General features: G+C 37.0%; 1 protein-coding gene across 20 annotated transcripts in view; it reads left to right on the forward strand.

The window, feature by feature from the left end:
- Positions 1–23,794, forward strand: part of CASK (calcium/calmodulin dependent serine protein kinase) — a 226,378-nt gene that overhangs the window by 40,385 nt on the left and 162,199 nt on the right. For all 20 annotated transcript variants that reach the window (XM_037376849.1, XM_037376848.1, XM_037376853.1 and 17 more), the window contains exon 2: positions 16,344–16,456. In XM_037376849.1, coding sequence (XP_037232746.1) covers positions 16,344–16,456 — 113 coding nt within the window. The remainder of the gene's footprint in view (positions 1–16,343; positions 16,457–23,794) is intronic.

Here is a 23,794-nt window from a genome sequence, read left to right on the forward strand (position 1 = left end):
TTCTGCCTGACTAATCTAGTGGCCTTCTGTGATGTCCACTGATGCAGTCACTCCAAGGAAAGAGCTACAGTTGGCATCTGCCTAGACTTATGTAAGGCCTTTGATGCAGTCCCCCACAACATTCTTGCCTCTAAATCGGAGAGGGATGGTTTTGACTGACGGACTGTTAGGTGGATGAGGAATTGGCTGGATGGCTGTGTCCAGAGAGTTATAGCTGATGGCTCAATGTCTAAGTGGAAACCAGTAACAGGTGGTGTCCCTCAGTGGTCCATACTGGGACCAGTAGTAGTTAATATCTTCATCAGTGACATAGATGGTGGGATTGAATGTACCCTTGGCAAGTTTGCGGACAACACCAAGCTGAGTGGTACAGCTGATTTGCTAGAAGGACAGGATGCCATCCAGAAAGACCTTGACAGGCTTGAGGTGTAGGCCTGTGCAAATCTCATGAAGTTCAACAAGGCCCAAGTGCAAGGTCCTGCACGTGGGTTGGGCCAATTTCAGGCACAAATACAGGCTGGGTGGGGAAGGGTTTGAGAGCAGCCCTGAGGAGAAAGACTGGGGTGTTGCTTGATGAGAAGCTCAACATGACCCGGCAATGTGTGTTTGCAGCCCAGAAATCCAACCATATCCTGGGCTCCATCAAAAGAAGCATGGCCAGCAGGTCCAGGGAGGGGCTTCTCCCTCTCTGCTCTGCTCTCGTGAGACCCCACCTGGAGTACTGCATCCAGTTCTGGGGTCCCTGGTACAAGAAACACGTGGACTTGTTCGAGCAAGTCCAGAGGAGGGCCAGGAAGGTGATCAGAGGGCTGCAGCAGCACCTCTCCTATGAAGACAGGCTGAGAGAGGTGGGGTTGTTCAGCCTGGAGAAGAGAGAGCTCAGGGGAGACTTTACTGCAGCCTTTCAGTTATAAAGGGGGCTTATTAGAAAGCCGGAGAGAGACATTTTACCAAGGCTTGTAGTGACAAGAGAAGAGGCAATGGTTTTAAACTGAAGAGTATGTTCAGATTAGATAAAAGGAAGAAATTCTTTGTAATGAAGGTGGTGAGACGCTGGAACAGGATGCCCAGAAAAGTGGATACCCCATCCCTAGAGGTTTTCAAGGCCATGTTGGATGGGGCTCTGAGCAACCTGGTCTAGTGGAAGATGTCCCTGCCCTTGGCAGGGAGGGGGAGTTAGATAGTCATTTAAAGGTCCCTTCTAACCCAAACTGTTCTATGATTCTGCATTTTCCTGACTAGGCAGTCTGTAGCAAACACCTACCACAATGTCTCCCGTATTGGTTGTATGCTAATCCTGACCCCTAACATCTCACCTGTCTCCTCTTCAGTCCCAAGGCAGAGCCATACATAACGCTGCTTTCTTATGTAAAAAAGCATCTCCCCCTCCTCACTGTGCCAGCCTGTCCTGTCTAAAGCCATGTACCCACCCAGTGCAGAACTCCAGTTGCGTGAGCCAGCCTACCCTGTTTTTGTGAACCAAATGAGACCGCAGCCCTGCACCTGCACACAGACTTCTGACTTCATTTTAATTCCCCACATGGCATGAGTTATTGTAGAGGCACTTCAGAAAAGCATCCAGTTGTGGTGATTTCCCAGAAGGGGTATGAGAGCTTGTCCCAGTGTAGGCCTCTAGGTGCTTCCTTATTTATTAATGAAATCTGTCATTACAATGTCTCTTCTGCCCATATCAACCTGCTCCTTTAGTCCTCATTTCCCTCCCCTGGCATTCCTAGTGTAAAGCTCTTCTTTACCAGGAGGTAAAGGGCAAAATGTTTTTTGACCTCCTTGGCCAGAAGCTGTCACTTCCTAACAGTCCTTGATCCTCAGAGAGGATCCCATGCTCCTAAAAGCCAAATAAATCCTTGTTGCCAAATTCAGCTGCTCAGTGTGACTTAAAAACTGCTGGGTGGGTGTTTGAAGAGAATAAATACCTTCATAAGCTTTCATTAAAGTTTTGGGGGTTGGTTTTGGTTGGGTTTTGGTTTTCAGTTGTATGTTTCACTTACCATACTTAGTGTCAGGTATTTATATTTTTACATCCTTGCAAGTAGTTGTATGGTTATTTGAAAACCCTGCCAACAGAAAGTTGCTTTCTGTGGTTAAGCAATACTCAATATATTCTCTGCAATCTGTAGCACTTCTGTTTCTCTTTTTTCTTTCTTTATTTTGACTAGAGAAGCATTATGAAATCAAATTATCATACTATTTTTTTCCTTCTTCACATTTCTCTCTCCCCCATCCTCAACTGCCAGCACTTTTCTCCTCATTCATTTTTTTCCTAAATGTTGCCTGCCTTAGCAGTTAACTTCTGGTTCTGTTTTGCATAACCTTAATTCATCTGAAAGTATGGTTAGACTTAAATTTACAATGAAATTTCTAGTGTAAAGTAGGAGGGTGCTATGGTAGGGTTCCATAGCACTTGTTCATACGTTTAGTCCAAAAGCAATTGGCAGTTTTAAATCCTAGTTTTGTTCGAATTTGTAACTTCACTGTTTGAATACTCGGGATTCTTCATAGCTCCATAAATACGCCATCATTCAAAATATAGTGGCTAAATTCTATGGGTTTGCCTTTTTCTTTAAAAAAAGACAGGGAAGTTGGTGGATATGTGCTTACTCCTTCATGTGTATGTAGCCTAGAACAAAGCTGAAAGCTGCATTTCTACTGCTGGGCTCCTTTCTGGTGACAGCAGTGGCAGCTGCCACCAGCTACTTGTGGCAGCCAAGCAAGGTAAGCTTGGGAATGCCTCAATTAGGCAGCAGCAAGTTTCTTACTGAACAGTCTCTTAATTCTTGTTTAGGACTTATACTGCTGCTACTGGATTTTTATTTTTTCTTTTCTTTAAGAACATCAGTGCAGAGGTGGTTTGGTGCTTTGAGACAGTAATTTAGGGAATGACTTTGAGTCTGTGGCCCAAATCAGGGACCACAGCATTTATCACTGCAGTTGAAATCACTTTCAGTTTGAAGTTAGAGTGATGCAACTACAAAAACACTTTGACTTTTTGCTTATTGCTGTGAGACTATGTAAGGAAACAAACTGAGATTTACTTTTGGATCTGAAGTGTTGCTTGTCTTCCTCATTTCACTGTTCAGTGCTTGAATAAAATAAATAAATAAATAAAGCTGGAAACTGGTGAAATGTCAGATGCTGTTCCTGATTGACAAAAATATGAAGTTGAATTCATGGTCCAATGTCCCAGAGGCCAAATAATCACTTGCAGGTGTGTGGGACCTTTCAGCGTGTGTACCTTAAGTGGTCATGCAGAGATGGAGCCAATGCTGAGATTCCTGCTGATTTCATAGTTCTAGGAATATTTAGTTGGTCTTTCTAAAAAAGCAGTACTAAAAACCTTGTTCTCTCCTGGCAGGTTGCTAACACCCCTGTGCTGTCTTCACATTGGTACTGGCATAAACTTTAGTACAACTGTCTGTCAGAGCTGACTGGGGAAAAAAAAAAAAAAAGGAAAAATATAAAATGTGGCTTTTAAGTAAAGACTTCACATCTAGTTTCAGGTTGTTAAACAGTCCTATTAAATGTTTAGCAATTAGAAAAATAATGCGGCTTTTTTCAATAAAGAAATTATGAAATAATCATTGTGAAATGATCATACAATACATTATGCTGTATATGTATTAGGAATTCTCTTGTAGGTGATTATAGTTCATGTAGGAATAATCGTCCTATAGTTAATATGATATATTTTGTATGGCGGAGTCTTTCTGAGATCATGCTAAGGAGAGACTTTTAACTTTAAATCAGCACATGAAGAGAAGAGTTGAATTTAAAATTCATGAACAATTGTTTTAGGGGAAGCTGGTATCTCATGCTTAAATACTTAGGGTATTTGTTACTTTTACAAACAGTAATGGTTAATTTTCATAATATACTTACATAATAATATACCTTCCAAATACTTAGGAAGGTTAATAGCCCTGCTTAGTTTTAAAGGTTTTTCTAGTAACTGCATTAGCTTCTTCCAAGACATCTTTAATTTTTGAAGTTAGCAAAAGAGATTACGTTTTTAAAATAAACTACTAAAAAGTAACTTGTTTAAGGTTTAGAAAAAGGCTGAACTAGTACAAGTGGTATAGACTAATGTTTTTTTCATGGCCATATCTAGCCTGTTGAAATGCAGTCTGTACTTTAAAAAAAAAAAAAATACACCCCCCTCCAAACCAAAAACACACCCTGACTTTGAACAGTTGCTCATATGCTTTAAATATGTAAAAATACAAGGAACTACTGATGAGAAACCCAACAGATTAAGATGGAAAAAACTAAATATTCTTACTTTCTCTCTGTCAGATTTTTCATTCCAGTACATTGTTGAAAGCTTCGGATTTCAAGAGGTCAGAATTCATTTATTTCTCCCCTGGAGAGAGAATTCAACAACCTTCTAGAAATATCATAACCAGAAAGTTTTTTCCCAATATTCAGCTGAATGTTCTTAATAAACCCCATAATCCTTCCATACTTTAAAATGTTACAAATCACCCTAAAGGCTGATGATTTGAGTCATAAGTTAGATTTCTGATATACTGGAAGTCTTCCAGCATCTTTAAAAGAAAACCTCAAGTATTTATGTTTTCCTTCACTTCATACGTGATCTTGATGACAACTTAGGAAATTTAATACTAATTGCATACTTTTGAGACACACAAGACAGACTTTCTTTTCAGGATGCTTTCATTTTCCTAACACGTCAAGGTGTGTGGCAGTTCAGAGGCCAGACTCCTGTAGGAAGTACAGGAAGCTGTCTGTCTGGATCAAGATTCTTCAGATAATTTAGCTTTACTGATCAGCGCTGCACCAGAGAGCTGTCCCACTTAAAAACTTTTGCTGACTTCGGTAACTCCTGTTTATTGGTCCAAAAGGGTCTTGTGAATTGGTATGTACACAGAAATATCCTTGAGACTATGATTTTAAGTGACAGCCAGACTGAACGGAGATTTTTGTTTTGGTTTCTTTTTGAAACAAAATTTAAGTATTGAGCTATACGGGGAGCAATTTTGATTGAACTGATTACCAGAATAAACTCTGTTTAGATTCAGGTATGGTTTTGTGGGAGATACCAATTTCTAGTATATGAGTGCGTTTTATAGCACTGTTTTGTTTGACTATTGCTATCTTTCAAGTTTGAAACTTAACTATTGTGTAGTGGTAGTAAATTAAATGGGAGTTTTGTTGTTAGTTAAACATGGGGAAGAGAGAGGCCCTCAAAGAATTTCTGAACCTTTCACATACATTACAATATAAAGGTGATACATTTTCCATTTTGAGGAACTGACGTATGTTATCACAGACATAATAACAATATTTAAATGAAGTTATTCCCATAAAAAATACTAAGTTTCTTCTCTACTTCTGTAGTGGTCTATGCAAGTTAAGCGTACCTTTCTCCATTGTCATGAGCATGTAAGAAACTTCTGATTTTTGCAGTGTGGTAGTGTTGAGGCAGCTGGATTTGTGGCAGTGTATTCCAACCAACAAGAAAACCCTTTTTATCAGCCATATCTGCTAGTGCTTCTCTCTCACTTCCCCCGTGTGTAGTTTGAATTGCTGGTTTCTTTAAAACAAAGAAAAGCGTTACAACATGATAAATGTGAAGTATTGCACATTGGGCTAAAGAAGACATTAAAATATGGCATTCAAAGAGGAAACAGCAAAAAAAGTGAAGACTTGTCACTAGTTGGTCTTGGATTAGTTGTCTGTTGGGTATATTAGAAGAAAAAGCAGTGAATTGAACTGTACTGGTTAAACCATATTTTTCTTAATGCAACATTTGAGGATAATTTGTGCAGAGGAGGATCTGAACATCATCCAGAAAGGAAAAAAAACAAGGACTTTAGTAGTGGACAAATGAGCTTCTAAATGCAGGACCTATGACTTAAGAATGGAAAGACTAGTAACAGGCTTTGGGGTAAGCTAAGGCTGGTTGGTTGGAAACAGCTGAGGAGAAGAATGCAGCTGTATTAGGTGGCTATGTGATGTCTGTGTTGAAAAAGCAGGTGCAGGATTGTACCAGATACCGTATTTCCAGCAGAGAAGAAAGCATTGTTAACATTGTGCAAACTTTTGCTAAGACCTGATCTGGAGTACTACTTACAGTTCTGGTTGCTTTTGTTAAAAAAATTAGAACTGGAACAGATGCAGGGAAGAGATTCTGAAATGAGAGAGCAGAGACCCCATCACAAAAAAGTGCGTTTTGTTAGGCTTGGCAAAATCTGTGAGCGAGGGAGAGAAGAGGAAGTAGTATGTGAGCTCATTTGTATTAGCAGGACTAATAGATACGAAGTGGACCTTAATAATGTTAACGTGGAAATTTAAAATAGAACCACAGTGCAGGAGGCAGAGATGATGTAGGGAGCGGTTAATGCATGTAAGTTCACCTGAGGGTGTGATCTCATGAAGGAATTTTTGGCAACAGCGATAGCTGACATATTCCCATTCTTCTTCCTCATCTTGCCCTGTACACTTTGTGTTACTGAAAGCACTTGTAGTTGCAAGACAAACTATGCACAGTGGAGCCAGCTATATGTGGATTTAACTAAGACTTCCTCAGTTGGATGAGTTCCTTTGCTTCATTGCATGAGTGCAGATATGCTATATTAGGGCAGGTCCTACAGCTACCTGTAGGACCATATGAAAAATCATTGTGGTCTGAGACTAGATTCACTTTTAGCAGCAGTGCTGCTTAAGCCCCCGCTGTGTCCTAGCCATTAGTTCCTTGTTTTGACTATCTTGACACAGTTCTTTGCATAGCCATGCTTTAAGTCAGATTAAGCAACTGCTCCAGATGGAAGGTAACACAAAAAAAGAAGTGGTTTGTGTGGGATATTTGGGTGGGTTTTGTTTCTTCTTTGATTTGGTTCTGTGCAACCATGCCCAGCCTGTTTCAGGAGGACACGATAGCTGGAAGGGTTGCTGGTTTGGCCAGTACTGCTGCTGAAGAAATATTGGTTAAGCCACAGCCTGATGTGGAGCAAGGCTGTGTTAATACCTAAATAGGATAAAAAGATGCTCTGAATTGGAAAAGAGAACAGTAATGATCATTGTCTCTAGCTGATGAAACTAAAGATACTATACAACCTGTATTCTTTTGGAGGTAAAGCTATTATTTTTAATGTGCTCCTTTTTGTTCCTGTGATTGAAGTGCTCTTTTTAACACATTTATTCATTCTTACTGCTTTTTTTCTCACTGTTGAATCATTTCATACCTAATGTAGTTTTACAGTTTTTTCCCAGATTTTCTTCACTGCCTCCTGATCTTGCACACTAGGTCTGTCTTCACAAAGAAGAGAAAGGGACAAAAGTTTTGGTCAGATATTAAAGGAGTCTGTTAGGAGAACAGCATCTGTTTTTCTGAACACTTTTGAACTGATGCTCTTGATTCAGCTACTGGTGTGTTGTACTTTTCTATGAAGTGCTACAGAATCTTAGAGTATGAAGATAAACATTTGTGGATTTTGATTGCATGCTTTTGTTGCAGTATTGCCATTGGGAATTTATCAGCAAACAAAGCACTCCTTCTTTCCCTCTTCTCCTGTTGAAGAAGTAGGTTTTGTGCTTTGATTACCAGTCTCCACCTGCCCGAAATCACTTCTTGCATGAGATGTAGATTCTCACCTACCTTAATGTGAACCAGAGAGAAGAGTCATCAGTTTCTTGAGTTCTTTAGTGATGAGGGGACAGGATGTTTCATCTCTGCTTAACAAACTGATTTTCATTCTTCTTTCTCACCAACAATTAAAAATCACTATTTTCTGAGAGCCCTATTATTAATTATATCTCACTTAAGAGATTGTCTCATAATTTACCTGTGTATGGTTAGTACATACATACCTGAGAAATATTTTTTTATTCCTTCTTTTATCTGTCTGGAAGTGGGACACATAATCAGTCACTTTCTTGAAGACTGAGGCTGCTAGCATAGCATTCTGGACCTATGTACTGATGTAGGAAAGTGAAAACGGTGTCCAGTGTCCAGTCTTGCAGCAAAAGCATATTAGTGGTGAATCACAGGAAACAGATTATTAAGAAAGTAATGAGCTAAAAATGGAATCCATAGAGCCAAGAGCCTGAACTCTTTGAGAAGGCTATTTAGGAGTCACTTGAACTTGAGGTCGTGACCCTTCTCTTGCAAATGACCTTTTATAAGTTGAACAATAGGACTTCAAGGAAGATTTGAGGACAGTCTCTTGAAAGAGCTGTTGTATGTCATAAGCTATTGCTTCTGTTTAAAGTAGTCAGCATACTTCAGTATCATCCAAACATGAACTTGAAATGATGCAGTGTAATCTTCTATAGTATCATGTGGCCCTTCTTGTGGAAGCATGCCCCTCGGAAAGCCACCCAACAGTGGTGTCTGATCTTGTTCCAGCAAGGTCTTAACAAAGTACGCTTACTATTACTATACCTGCTACAGCTACAGCTTTCAGACCAACCCTTTTAAGACCATAAAACCAAGTGCTGCAATAATTACTGAAAGCAGAATTTGCTTGTCTATATGCTGAGGTGAATAATTATTTTTAAGTGGTTGTTTTCAGCATGAGATAGTTTCTGCTGTTTTCTTTTTTTTTTAAAAAAAAAAAAAAGTAATAGTATCATTTTTGATGGCAACAAGTAGATGTTCTGACAAAATTTATTAAGTGTGTCCCTTCAGAGGTACCCTCCAGCCTAAGTTCTTCTATGAGTCTATGAATAAAATGGGAGAATTTAAAAGGGTAAGGTTGGTGTTAACGCATAGTTATGGAATTCTGAATATGAAGGGTGCTGTAGTATACGTGAACATAAAAATATTCTCTGAATAGCTTGTATGGGAAGAATGTTGTTTGTGACTGGTGCTGAAATTCTTGTTTCATGGTAAACGGAATAGAGGATCTAGTGAGCATCTTATCTCGATGTTCTTCATTTCCCATCCCCTCAATGTCCCAGCCAGTCAATGTAAAATAAGAGTTGTTTACAAACTACAGATATATTAAAGATATTTTTACATATCAGCATCTGTTTATAGCATGTGTATGCCTATGAGAATCAGTAGATAAGATATCTCACACATTAAAGTGTAAAATGACTGATAAATTCATTCTTGCTTTTTTGCTTGATAAGAAGAAAAATCAGGCCACAAACTTACCATTTCCATTGATAGAGCTTACAGATCAGTTAAGGATAGCTTATCCCCCTCGCAGGCTGGAGATAGGAAAGACAGGATAACAAGAGAGAACTCTTTTCTGCCAGTATTTTGCTTTTTCAATTACAAAACCATGTAAACAAGTTTCTGAATTATATGAGAAAATCTTAAATTGGAAGTAAATATTTTTTCAGTATGTTGTGTAACATCTAAGCGTACCCTAAGGTTTTCTTGGGAGTGTTTCCCTTTCACAAGCACTGGAGTGGCTACTTTTTCTGTGGTTTCCTGTGGAAGGAAAGAAATGGTTAAGGAAAAAAAAAAAGGGGGAAAAAGGCTGGAATCTCCTCCTGTCTGCTCTCTCTTTTTCTCAAGGGTAGATCTGCCAACTTTTTGGCAGATCATTGAACATAATTGTGTGGTGTTTTTTTCAGTTTTAGTTTTCATTTCTTTCCTTTCTGTTTCTGATAAGGCTTTGAGGATGACTGAAAAAACAGGTTCTAATAACACTGCAATGAGGAGTCCACTGCAGTGCTTGGAGGGCAGTTGGTTGGAAGAAGGACCATGGCTGGGTTTCTGGTCCACAGTAGCCACCACTGCTTCTGACTGGCGTTGCACTGATCTCTACAGTGGAAAGCTTGAGTGATAAGGTCACTCTGGATGTCTAATTAGTCCCCATAGTGCACTGCATTGATATGACTGTGCTTTTTCCACCATGTCTCCCTACTGTCACCCCCCATCAGGTATTTCTATGTTGAATAACCAGAGTTTAAGTTACTCTAGGTTTTTTGATAAGTGCTTTCCCTGAAGTTTTTGTTCTATGTATAAAAGCTTGCTTAAGCAATTGACATAGAGGTAACAATTCCTTATAAATCATGTTTCATCCCTTAGCTAATATTTTTTAAATTCTTTAAATGCTGTTATTTAAAAAATATCTGCCATTTCCAAATCTTTGATCATAGTTTCACTGTTTTTAAATTACCTGTTTCAAATCCTACCACTTTATTCAGTAGCCTTTCTCCATTTATTTCATTATTTACAACTTAATTAGGAAAAAAAAAAGATATTGTTCTCAAATACTATGTAAGCACTATGTTCCAGTCTTTTCAAAGGTGTTTAAGTGATCATGTCTCATAAAAATGAGTTGTGAAGACAAAGGAAGACTTACGAGTTGTTGGGGTTTTTTCCTGCCTTACAACCACAGCTTTGGTACTCTGTATATTACTTTTTTTGTTGGTTAATATTAGAAAGTATGTATTTATATGGGGCTGATATCCAGTGAACTGCTATCTTGTGCTTTGTTCTTCGTATGTTTTATCTTAAAGCTGAGTTAAAACACAGACTTGATTTCAAAGATTCGAACTGTTGAAGCATACTTGTGATAGAAATCTTGCTGCTTGAAAATCTCAGTTCTGTGACTTGTACTGGGATAGCTAATTTTCTAAAGAAGTACCAGATCTTCAACTCAAATGTTCTTCTGTGCCACAGTCATAATAATGCAGTATTTTAAATTTTTCTTCGAGAATAAACCAAAAAGTGGCTACGCAACGTTGCCAGTGGTGGCTTTTAAAGTATGGATGCCCTCTAATCAAATGTGGTAGGTCACAGAGAGATTCAGTCACTGTTTTAAGCTCCAGCTTCATGTGCAAATGAGCTGGTATAGTGACTGGTTTCAGGTTTAATTAATCTTGGAAATACTTAATTTTTGAAAGAGGTTCACTTCAATCAAAGGGATAATTAAAGAACAAGTATATATTATAAATGACATGGATAAGTGAAGAGGAAAAAGAAATCTATCTCTTTAAAATGTGGTTGCAATTTGCTTTCTTTCCAACAATTTTCATCAATTCAGATACAGGTTTTTTGGAAGTATTAAACACATTAGTACAAAATAGTGTTGTCTGCTGCTTAGGTAAGCAAATACATAGCCTTTAAGTGAAAAAAGAAACAATCTGGGTTTATATGTCTTTTATGTGACTTCATCTGTATATATTATATATATATTGTATATATATATTTATAGTATCTTAGTGCAACAAACTGACATAACCCCTTTTAGGAAACATAGATCTTCCATTTTAAATGTTGAATAAAGGTAACTTTAAGACCTGTATTACATGTTTCAAGTTCTTAATGGTTAAGCCCTGTTAAGTAAGGAAAAGGAACTTAAGACCTTTTATTTCTAAATGGAAGCTCATATTTAAAAGGAGTACTCTGGTCATTGGAAGAGATATTGTTCACTGTTGTTGGATTTACTGACAAAATATTCAACCTGTGGGTTTTGGGGGGATTTTTTGTAACTGATGAAAGTGATTTTGAGAGCCAAAGTGCATTGTTTTATATTAAGTTTCTCAGAAACTTGTGACTCACTTGGGAGAGATGTTGAGCAAATTCATGGTGATCCAATACGTAAATAACTTAAAATCTCAAGTTTTGGGGTTCTGAAGCATAGCAGTGGTTCAGAAAGTGTCTTTGTAGCATCTGTTGGTAGGAACTCCTTTCCCACAGGGCAGCTGAATTCATTTAGGACGTAGGAAGGGAACAGGCTGTGGTTACTGGTCGCAAGGATTTGTGCTTGTTAGGAATCAACAGGATATATTTTAATCACTATCAGTTCTCATTCTTGCACACCAACATGAATTGGAGCAGAGGAGAAAGGAAGCAGAACAGATAGATAAACCAACAAGATTCTAGTATAAAAAAAATAAAGTTTCTGGAATACTAGCTTATGGTCTTTATCCTTGAAGTCCTAATGACATACACTACGTAAAATGATTTAAATTGAAGGAGATGATAAAAAAGGCTTTGATGGCCTCAAATTTTTAGGATCTTAGTCTAATTCCAGTGTTGTACTCCTGAAGGAGAGTGTAATTAATAATTGATTTTCTTCAAGTTTGTGTCTAGCTGGTATAAAATTAACTGTTCTGTGCTAGACAATAGAGCTAATTACCAGAAAACAGTTTCACTGGGGTTAAGGTTACATCGGGACCTGCTGTGCTTTCTTGGAATTTTGGAATCATGGAAAGAACCGGCTGTGAGGCACCTTTTCAGTATTCATATCTGGTTTTGTATGGGCTACATGTAATCAATAACCTCCTTAATAATGTATTGTAATACTTTGATTTCCATCTGCAGTAGACAGCAAAAATCAGCATGCACCCCAAAGCCAGTTTAAGAAAACACATTCTGCTTTTTGGTATATATTGCAGGTGGGACTCAAAGTATTGCAGGTGTTGGAATGTGCTGCTGCCAATGTTGACAAAATATCAGTGAAGAAATCATCTGTCCTGATGGCTTGTGTGGTTTAATGATTCTCATACTTCGAGCTAGTGTAGTCTACTGTGTGCAAGCTAACTGCAGTGAAAGATTTTGTGTGCTTCCAGGGAAGCAGGAGGATGGGTCTGAAACCAAAGATTTGCGTATCTCGGCAGGTGTGTGTGTGTTAAAGGTAGCCTAGAGAGAATGAAATATAAAAAACTTGACATTATAATTTTAGTTTGTGTGACTTAAGTTGCATTAGACTTCATCTTTTAACTCAGTTCTTCTGTTTTAAAACAAGTTTAAAAACAAGTAGTCTGATCTATCTGTAGCAGTTTTGATGATTTCTGTCTGGCATTACAGTTGTTCCTTCCCCTGTCTGCATCACCTCTGCAATTTAGATCTGTATAATTTGAGCTGCAGGGTTAGTAAAATGAGCTATAGAAATTGTCATTTCATGAGGATATGATATATGTTTCCCCAGTGGCAGACGCAACTGTTGAATAGCTCCTTGTCTCATTTCAGAGATGAAATACTGTAGTCCTTTTCCTGACTGAGAAGAGTGTGATTTTAGTGCTGAGGCTGAGGGTGTCCTGAAAGATATTTGTTACTGAACTTCCAAATAAGGTTTGAAACTACTGTGTTAGGAAACACGGATTTTTGTTTTCTGATTCAAATTGTATCACTGTGGGCTGTTATCACTTTATTTGTAAAATTGCTGTGTGTCATTGCAGCTGTGTCAAAAAAAGATAACTGCAACTCTAATTTATTTAAAAGTTCCTTTCTGTGACTTCACATGTGGAAGTGATTGTAATTGATAAGTACACCTCTCATGAGTGTTTCACAATTATTTAAAATTGGAAAATTGAAGCCTTTATTTTGTGGCTCTTGTCATGGAAAACATTCATCCAATGTATTGTCGTAGGATATACTGTTTTGAGGTTGCCTGTGGCTTCAACATGAATGAGCTAGTTTTGAAAAAGTTGGAAATCTGAGGCTTGTAAATAGTTGAATCTTCAGGTTATGCTTAAAATTTTTTATTTCTATATGAAAATCTAAATTGGTGTATTTTTTTAATAGAATGAGTTAACTGTGTACATCACAGAATTCTTTTCTCCTGTGCTTTACAGCACCTTTGATTTACTTGGGAGTCTTTGGCATTCCTTATTTTAAGTAGAGAAGGCTCTGTTAAAAGCATAGCTAAGTTTCAGTATGGCCATAAAGGTTTAGACTGTATGGATGTCCCTTTTACCCTCTGTTAGAGAACGGAATAAGATGCTTAATTTTTTTTTGCCAGACTTATATATGCAGGAAGCAAATTGCTCAAGTCAGGGTTCTAAAAATTTAATATGTAATGAAAAGAAAAAATGTCAGGGTTACAAGAGAGAAAGGTAGGGGTGACCACAATTCTGATCCCTCTTGAAGCTGCAGTTTGTATGCTCCTTTTTGATTTATGATTCCTCCAGCTATCTCTCCTTGTTTGCTTCAAGTACATACCCATATTCAGGTGGCTGGGAAGCTCTCCAGCCCAGACTTGAGGAAACCAAGTCTAGAAGTAGCTTAGTCAACAGTGAGAAATATTTATATTCATAGAGTTTATGTGAACGAGCAGAAATTGGGCATCTACCTATAAGTAAGGATATGGTCGTGTCAGGCATCTCTGTGCTCTAGTGATCTACCATTTGGTTTCAGATTATGTCAAAAGCATTATTTAATGTCTCCAGAAAGGCTTTGTGTGGGGAAAAAACAATGATAATGAAAAGAAAAAGGATCATTTTAATGAAACACATGCAGTTTCTAGTATAGAATCTGTGGCAGTTGTGAATGAAAATGAGTATTGCTAACGTTATTACAAAGCTGTGGGTTAGGTTTTGAAATGCTTTTAAATTACCATAATTTAAATGTGTTTATACCATTTTGAAGCAATTTTACTTTGACTGATGCTAGAAGAGTAAGCAGAGACTTGGGATAAGAAGGTGAAGCTGATCTATATAAAATGGGACTTTTTATTAAAAAGATTACTTTCTGAAATGTGGGGGGAGGATTCCAAGTCAGCTGCCGTCCTTCTGATGGCAAATGAAGTCAGTTGAGCCTTTTGCATTTATAGATTTAAGTGCATTTCTATGTATTAGAGTGTTAATTGATCACCTTTTTAAAAATACCTGTGGTAACTTGATAAAAGACCAGATACTGAATAATAGGGGGTGTGGATTCAGAGGAGAAAATAACCATCAGTATGAGGGGTTTAATTGTATGTTAGGAGAAAGAGGAAAAAAGCCCATGCATTTTCTTGTATAGTTAGTTCTGTTTGAGCACATGAGCATAATACACAGGTATATAGTTGTGTCAATAAATACTTTTCTTGCTTGTAAATGTTTAGATTGTGATTTATTGACTGGTTTTGGTATTCATGTTCTGTGCCAGAAATTATCCTATTTCAAGAAATCTTTAAGTATGTATGTGTCAGTACAAAAATTCCAGTTTAGTTATGGGTGTACAGGTTTGGTAGTGTGATGAAATACATACTTTGAATCATCTGGTATGCAGAATACCAAAAGCCAGTTAGAAAGCTTTGTAAGTGCCCTTACAGGGACATTTCTCCTTTTTCAGGGAATCTTTTGAGAATTGTGTTGCTTTGCAATCTCATCGCTCAGAAATCTGTAAACTAACTTCCAGTTCGCTGCTTGAATGGAAAAATTTGTCTTTTAAGCTCTAAGCATTTTTTTTCACTCAGCAGGTGAATGTTCACTCAGTAGACGAACTTCTGAACAAAGGCTCTTTCTGTTCTCAGATTTTCCCTTATGTCTTTTTGACAAGACTTTAGAATGGATTTCTTTAGAGCTATCACAGAATCATGAAATGGTTTGGATTGGAAGGGACCTTAAAGATGATCTAGTTCCAACTATCATGTCAGTTGTTAAATAAGTAGCAATAAAAAAATTTGCCACAACTGTTGCACTCATGAAAAAATCCTATTATGTTTTCATAACCTATTGATTTTTTATGTTTGAAAGCTTGACCTACCATAAATATCTGATTGTATTGTTTGTTGTTAATATTGGATGGAAAATTCCATATTTTAAGCCAAGGCACCAAGAACTTAAATCGTCTACTAAAAGAAGCTTCCAAAAATGCATATTGGTGGTGAAGGTTTTTAAAAGGTTGCCATTGTTCTAACTCGTATTTTGACAAATGTAATTTCAAAAATTATTGATATTCAAAAATACCAAAAATTAAGTAACTTTTTATTGGTTGAGTGCAATGCTAACATCTATCGGAACTACTTTTACTAAGTATTTTTTATCTGTAACTTTTGCGGGGGTTCTTTAAATGTCACAGATGAGTGAAAATTGGAAGTCTTTGGAATTTCAGATCATTGTAACGGAGGTTGTTCATAAGTAGTAATGTCAAATAAGCTCAAAATAAGGCTAGCTTGTGTAAAACAAATAAACAAATAAAACTAAACATGACTCAACTATTCTGTTACGGTTATCATTGTTTTGAAGGAATATCCTTTTAGTTGTTTCAAATAGTAAGTTCTGAACTCTGGCTTAGGACTGAAAGCAAGAATGCGTTTCTCACCTCTTTTTTTTTTTTTCCCCTCCCCATTTGGATTATGCATGAAAATAAAGTCCAGTTAATATTTAATAATAATGTCGGTATATTACATAAGGTTTCAAAGAATATTGCCTTTCTAAAGTGGCAGGGTAAGAGAGTATGTCTTTAATATAGGAAAACATGAAACTCATTTGGTGTTCTTTATACTAGTTTTTAGTTAAAATTACTAATCTTAACATTTAATGGGCAGCAAGCATGAGAGGTATAAGCTTCTGTGTAAATACTGCACTTGAATCGTGGAATCTAAACTTTGTTAATAAGTAATGGAATTGTAGCTCAGCACATAAAAGGGAATGGATTATTTATTGCTGTTTTCTGTGTGTGTGTGTTTCAGGGGTCCGTTCAGTGTTGTGCGGCGATGTATCAACAGGGAAACAGGGCAACAGTTTGCTGTAAAGATTGTCGATGTAGCAAAATTCACTTCAAGTCCTGGATTAAGCACAGAAGGTAAGAATCAAAAGTTAAGCAAATTCTGAATGAACACGGGTTTTGGTTTCTCAACCTTTTCTGTTTGCTTGCTTTGTAAGATCCTTTCTGGTTTACATTTTGTGGAAGTTTTAAAGGTCTTATATCTCAAATTTAACTTACTGCATACATTTCTAATCTTTAGTAATTACTATGGCTCTTCCACTGTGATAATAAATATTAGAAGGAATAGCAGGTCTATACAAACTGTTAACCATTGCTATTTCTGTTAGGATTTTTTTTAAAAAAGAATGAATTTCTTAAAAAAACTAATTCTGAATCCAAAAGCATACAAAGGAATTAAAGTAAGAACACATCAGTTTTGGTTTTAGTAGTCTAGATTTAGCAAGTAATTTGCTATAAAATAGGTGAAAAGTTGTGATACAGATTTGTGAAATTATATACAATACTGTACATTTTTAATATAGTCAGGATTTTAAAACAATGCTGCAGAATTGTTACAGTGTAAACAAAATGCTGTATTTCTTAACATTTCCTATTTTAGGGTAAAACAATACATCTTCTCCAAGTTGAGTATGCAACTTGTGTGCATAAAATGCTCCTTTTACACTATATGAAAAAGAGCATGGTAACTGAATGATAATCACTGTGTATTTCATGTCCAGTATATTTTTACTGGACATCATATTCTTTTGTAAAGTAATGTTTTTTTGGGGACTCTGCTTGTACCATCTAAGTCCTTATAAACCCAAGTTCAGCAGCAAAAACGGGTTAGTGACTTTTTGTAGTAATTATAACAAACAGAATCTTAAGCCTTAATGATAGCTAGTTTGATTTACAAGGTAAATCACACATCTTGCTTTGGACTTTACCAAGGATTTCCATTTACATTTCCATTGCTAGTTTCTTTTTTCTAGCCCTCCAGCAAAATATAAGCTGTGTTTTCCAAAATACACAGCTTGTATACAGCTGCATTGTGGTTTTTGCAGGTTATTTATTAAAATATTTATTAAAAACCATTGCATTTTGAGCTAGTGTATTTTCACTAAAATTATTTGGTATCTTTTACAGGAGGTTCTGTCTGTATTCTAGTCTTTTCTGGTTAAGCTCATCTTAACTGCTGATGGTAGGAGACATTCCTACCTTTAGTGGAGTATTGCTTTCCTCGCTTCATGACAATAAAATTCAATCTTTTGGGTCCATGAAGGATTTACTGAAAGGGAGAAATAGCAGGCAAAAGGGTAGGGACTCATCAGGAGGAAAGGGGGAGCCAACAGTGTAATAGATTCACTGGAAAAATGAAGGATAGCTGTTGATAGTTTGTATTTTCTGCTTGGGTCTAAAGAAAACGCTTGGGACTAGACTAAGAAATTTTTGGGTTTTGATCCCACTTGTATTATAGTGATATAGTTACAATTCAAGCCAGCAGGTCATTGAGTTAACAGACCATAAACACTTTATGGTTTAGTGGTTTGTTTATTTTGTTTTGGGTTTTTTTGGTTGTGGATTGTTGTTGGGATATTTTTGTTTGGTTTGGGTTTTTTTAAGATTTTGAATTGTTATGCATTAGATTTGTAATATTAAGACACATAAATGTGTAAGTGAATGTGGAGCAAGTCCTTAACTCTACATAAGAATCTGAACCTGTTTTTCACAAACTCTTTCCATCTTGTGTACTCTTTATTTTGTTTTTCTCAGTGCTTTGTGTGTGTGTGTGTGTACCTCTTCTCTATCCAGGTTATAGGTTTATTTTGTTAAAAGATTTTATTTTTCTTAAATTTTTTAACATTTGTTTGGCTCATTTCTGATACAGAATTCCTTAAACACATTGGTGGGGGGCCGTGATGGTGGTACTTGCAGGAAATAAATAGGTGTTTTACCTGGGAGGTAGCTGTATTTGTAAATTGTGTTAAAGTGTAAACTGGAGTTGGAATGGGGAGGTTAATCCTTAGGAATGTTCTTTATCTCAAAGTTTTGCCCTATCTTTGTACAACTTTCCACCTCCAGTCTTTCTTTGAGGCACAGGAGTGGGAGAACAGGATGTTCTGCTTGTGAGGGAGCTGATGACAATTCCTTTCATTAATTTCACATACATGTAAAGTGCTGAAAAGTAAAGGGCCCAGTATGCCTCCACACTTATGATTAAATCTAAAAAGTCTCGGATTTTGAGTGCTTTTGCATATGTACCCATGTGGCATGACAGGTGTTTATGGGTAAGAACTTCATCTTTATATATTTGTCAGCAGTGTACTCTTGTGGCAAAGGCAGCCAACTGCATAGCAGACTGCTGCAGGAGTGTGGCCAGCAAATCAAAGGAAGTGATTATTTTCTCTGTTCATCCCTTGTGAGACCACATCTGGAGCACTTTGTGCAGTCTTGGTTTCCCCAGTACAAGAAAAACAACGATATACTGGCATGAGTCCAGCAGTGATGGAGAGGACTGGATTTGCCTAGCCTTAGAAAGAGAAGCTAAGGTGAGATTTAGTGCTGTCTTAACTACCTAATAGAAGGGTATAGAGCAGATGGAGCCAAACTCTTCGTATAGGCGCATGGTGAAAAGGCAAGCAGCCATGCAAGCAAGTTGCAACGTGGAAAATTCCAATTAGAGACAAGAAAGTAAAATTCATCCTGTGAATGGTGAAACTCTGGTAGAGGTTGTGCAGAGACTGCGGAGAGCACCCTTGGAGATGCTCAGAACTGGGCTGCACGAGGCCCTGGGCTTCCTGATCTGCTTCGACCTGCTTTGGGGAAGAGTTCGGACTAGATGGCCTCCAAAAGTTCTTCCCAACCTACGTGATTCTGTGATTCTGTGGTATTGTTAGCAACAGTCTACATGTAATCAGTGGGGCTATATAGTTTTAATACCATTTAGGGAGAAAATTTGGGTTTAACAGTACTGTGATAAAAAAAGAGTTAAATTAAAACTAGGTTTGATACAATGTTTCAATTTTAAAAAGTTAATGTAAAACTGGTTTTGATACAGTTTTAATTTAAACCTGGTTCTAATACAGTGTTGCAATTTTTTTAACTTATGAAAGGTGAGACATGAAATATGTTATAAAAAGACTGTTTACTAGTCTACAGAATTCATTTAAAAAATAAACTGATTTCTTACAGTAATGGTATCAGCCTTACCACAGTAACAAAAGCAATCAAACTTGAAAAATTGATACTTCTCTAGGCTAATGCATGTTTATTAATTGGTACTGTAGTGAGCATTTGTGGTTGATGGTAGAGAAGTCACTAGCTTGCAAGGCAAACTTTTATCTAGTATAGTGTTCATTCCACAAGGCTGCTCAGTACATGTACCGTGTATAGATGTGGACTTCTCAAGTGATTTTTATGTATGTGTGCATCTCTGCAGTGGTTTGATAATAGGAAAAAAAAGAATAATGCTATGTTACAATGCCTGACAGCTAACAAATCTAATTTAGGCTAGGTTCTATTGGATTTAAGTATTAGCATTCACAGTCTTGCATACTGTGTCATCAATCTCTGTGGTGTTGTAATTCAACCATATTAATGAAGTATATTGACACCTTGTCACTGTTCAAGTGGCCACGTGATCTACTGGATTAATGCTGGCTATTTTACATGATGACAGATTCTACTACAGTTCACTATGCTTTCATGCTGCTGGGATACCAAAAATTAAAAAAATACATAAGAAAATGCAGAGCTTGAATATTTGTAGATACAAAAGAGACTGTTTTGTACAGTTCAGTTCAGAGTACTTGATGCTCACAGAAGCTACTTTACTCATTGAAGTCTAATAAATTTATTTACACTGATACTTTTATTTCAAAATACAGCTCTTAGTTGCTATACTTAGAACTTTTGGGATGGAAAAGTATAAAAAGCATGTTCCTTATTTCTGAATTTGTTACAGCTCACACCATAGTTACCTTTTACTGTCCATTTCTTCTGCAGCTCTCTTCACATCCCATGCATTGTCTTTGTCGTTATTTTTCTCTTTGTGGCTTACATATCTTGCTTTTACTTAGCAGTTCTAACACCAAATATCTTTAAATGCAAACACTATTTCTTAGGAAGAGAATGGTGATCTGTTCTTTACTACTTAGTAAAAGCCAATATACCTTATTTGTCTACCTTTTGTTAGCGTCAGATTGCTTTCTTTTAACATGCCGAGTGTTTTTCAAAGCAATTTAAAGGACAGTGCCCTGTGCTTACAGTGCATGTCTCTTTGAAGCTGTTTTTCAAGATTTAATTCATTATATATTAGATTCAGTTATCTGAATTCATTCTGATAGAAATGTCCTCACAAAGAAAGTGATTATCATTACTCCCACAACCTTTTAACGGGCTAGACCTTATTAGGTTGGTATATGCGCCTGTACAGGTTTGTATGCATGCAAGCCACTCTGAAGCTGAATAGATGAACTGATAAAGATTCTCACGTTTCCTTTAGAACCCAAACTGGTTCCACTGCAAGCAAGCTGTGAAGGCAGTCTGCAAAAAGTTTTGGCTGTGGCAAAGAGCGAACTTACAGCCAAGAAAGAAGTGTTTTGAATATAGTTCTTGGATTACTTCTAGCACTGAGAGGGGCAAGATAGTTGAATCAGAATGGTCACTGCTATGGATCATCCATTTTAGCTAGAGAATTCCCGTATTATTTCATTGAGGGGGAAAAAAATTGGAAAGTTGGCATCATTTTGGTTTTGTTTCTACAAAGGGCCCACCGGTCTTTTCCCTGACATATTTTCATGTTGTGAATGATTCCTTGCTCTTGTTCTTATTTGTGGGGTTGGGGTTTGTTTGTTTTTTGTTTAGACTTGCATTTTTAAAATCACTTTGTGAGTGCAGTTCATTTGAAAGGCTTTAATTCTGAGTAAAGATATATGGCAGAGTACCTTCAGCTTTTGGTATTGGAAGGCTGTGGTGAAAAAAATATTTTTTGCAAAAGTGTCTGTGAGTAAGATTCTGTACCTCCCTCCCTGGTTTTTTTCAAGGGTTTAAGCAAAAAATGCAGTGTCAGTGTTGAGCTCAAGTCGTTGAGTAAAAGGTATTACAAACCTGTATTTTATCAAATTTTATGATAACTGTACCATATGCAGACTGGATTTGAAGAAAGAGCGACTGATTCTTTGCCTTTGATTTGGAAGTACCAACTTACCTGGAATTTCTAGTAGTTGTCAGTTCTGTCCCATATTTCACAGATCAAGGAAATTTACTTCCTTGTGTGACATTATTGGGCCCACACCTGAGCTATTGTGTCCAGTTTGGAGCTTCACAATTAAAGGTATGCTAAAGAACTGGAAAGGTCCCAGCAAAGGATTATCAAGACAGTCAGGACCCTACAGCACATGATGGGCTAACAGAGGTTGAGGGAGCTGGGTTTGTTTAGCCTGATGCAGAGGAGGCTAAGACAGTGATGGAACAGTAGTCTACAACTACTTGAAGGGTTACAAAACCAGCAGAGCCAAGCTGTCTTTAACAGTGACAGCTATTATAACAAAGAGTAATGGCAAGAAATGGTTGCTTAGAAGGTTCAGGTTGACCATGAGGAAAAAATTTTCTCCTGGGAGGATAGTACAGCAGGTATAGGTAGCCCAGAGAGGTTATAGGACCTCTGTCCCTGGATGAAGGCACAGCTGTCCTGATCAATGTTAGCAGTTACTTCACTTTGACTTGGGGTCAGATCGGATAACCATCAGAGGTTATTTCCCACCAGCATTTCTGTGTGTTACTGAAAATATGAGGAAGGCATCATTATAGATTTTCTTTCATTGAAGGTAGAAAATACAAGGACATTTCAGAGAATGAAAAGCTGCATCAGCTTGACTTTGCTTTTTCTTTTATTATTATTTTAGCCTTAAGAGAAATCTTAAAGTATTTAGTGATAGTAGTGTTGCAGATAGAGCTCTGTTACACCGGAGCTCTCTTGAAAATTCGTTGAGTGTGTACGTCTCAGCACTGAAGAGTTTGAGGCGTCTGTTTATAGCCTGCAAAAGTCACATGGTATTAATAACATCTCTGTTAAAAAGAAAATGCGCAAATGTGGAATTTTGAAGCAAAGGTATTTAAAACGTTGGTAGCTGCCTGTCATGGAGTTTATGTTCCTGGTCTTCTAAATGCCACTGTAGTTTCTGTGTATGCTGTACAAATGATAAAGCAGGTCAGTGTAAAATTGCCATGTAGCTATGGTAATACAAAATCAAGTATAAAAAAAATGCTTTCTAGGAAAATTACGTTTAAAAAAAAAGTGTGTGTGTGTGTCAAGGTCATGATGATGAAAGGGACCTCTGCTAGAGTTTCTGCCTATCAACAGGGCTTGAAGACTGATGCTTTAAACAACTTTTGAAGTTTGCTGTTTCAAGAGTCTCTCTGACTGTGGAATGTGTATTTCCTAACTTAGTTGTACTTTTTTCACACTGGGTAGAACTGTGCCTGTTTTGGTACAGAAAATATTACCTTAGCCTTTTTGAGGGGTTAGCTTGTTTTAACTTAATGAAGGATTTGAGTTCTCTTCTTTTCATTTTCTGGAGAAGCCATAGGCTGGTTTGTTTACAAATTCAGTTCGACTGATTTGTACCTATAAATTTCATAAATGTGTAACTTTTATAGTTCTGCTATAACTTTCATAAACAAGGTGTCATTAGAATGAAATACTTTTGTGTAAAAAGACAACAGAAGAGATATCTGTAAGTGTTATAAGCATGTTAACAACACAATAGATACAGTGAATCACAGAAATGTATGAAAACATAACAAGGATTTATTTTTAGGACTTTTTTTTTCTTGCTACTGGACATGAGTTTACTGCAGAAATGGTGCATGTGTATTTTGGTTGGAAATACAGAATTCAGGCTTGGACAACACTTGACATAATACAATTGGTTTTTTAAAGTGTAAAATACAATGTTGTATATTAGGGGACCTTTTTGGTGCTGTTTCTAGCATGGGCCCAGAGACAGACTTCAGGAGTGGGATACTAAGTCTCACTGGTCAAATTATTGTTTTGACCCCTTCTGGAGTCCTACATGAGAATTTGATTGGTCCAGGGAAGCAAATATGAAGTTCTATAAAGAAATACGGCCTTTCATCCAGATCATAAGTCAAGAGTAATAAAGAGCAGCTATATGGAATCATTTTATTTCAAGAACATGGAATTTCTTGAAATTTGATGCAAGCATAGTCACAGCAGTGTTGATGTAATGCTTTCCCTTTCCATCTTCAGAAAGGAAAGCATAGCTTGTGAATTTATTACACCCACATTAAAGCATGTAAGAATATTTACCAATTCTTTTATGAACTGTTGCTTAAACAAAAGGAAAATAGTTACGTTTTTATGCATTGCAAGCAATTGGCTCTTTATTCCTCCTAATCAGTCTGCCAAAC

The sequence above is a fragment of the Falco rusticolus genome, chromosome 2 (genome assembly GCF_015220075.1).
Source record: "Falco rusticolus isolate bFalRus1 chromosome 2, bFalRus1.pri, whole genome shotgun sequence".
NCBI lineage: Eukaryota > Metazoa > Chordata > Aves > Falconiformes > Falconidae > Falco > Falco rusticolus.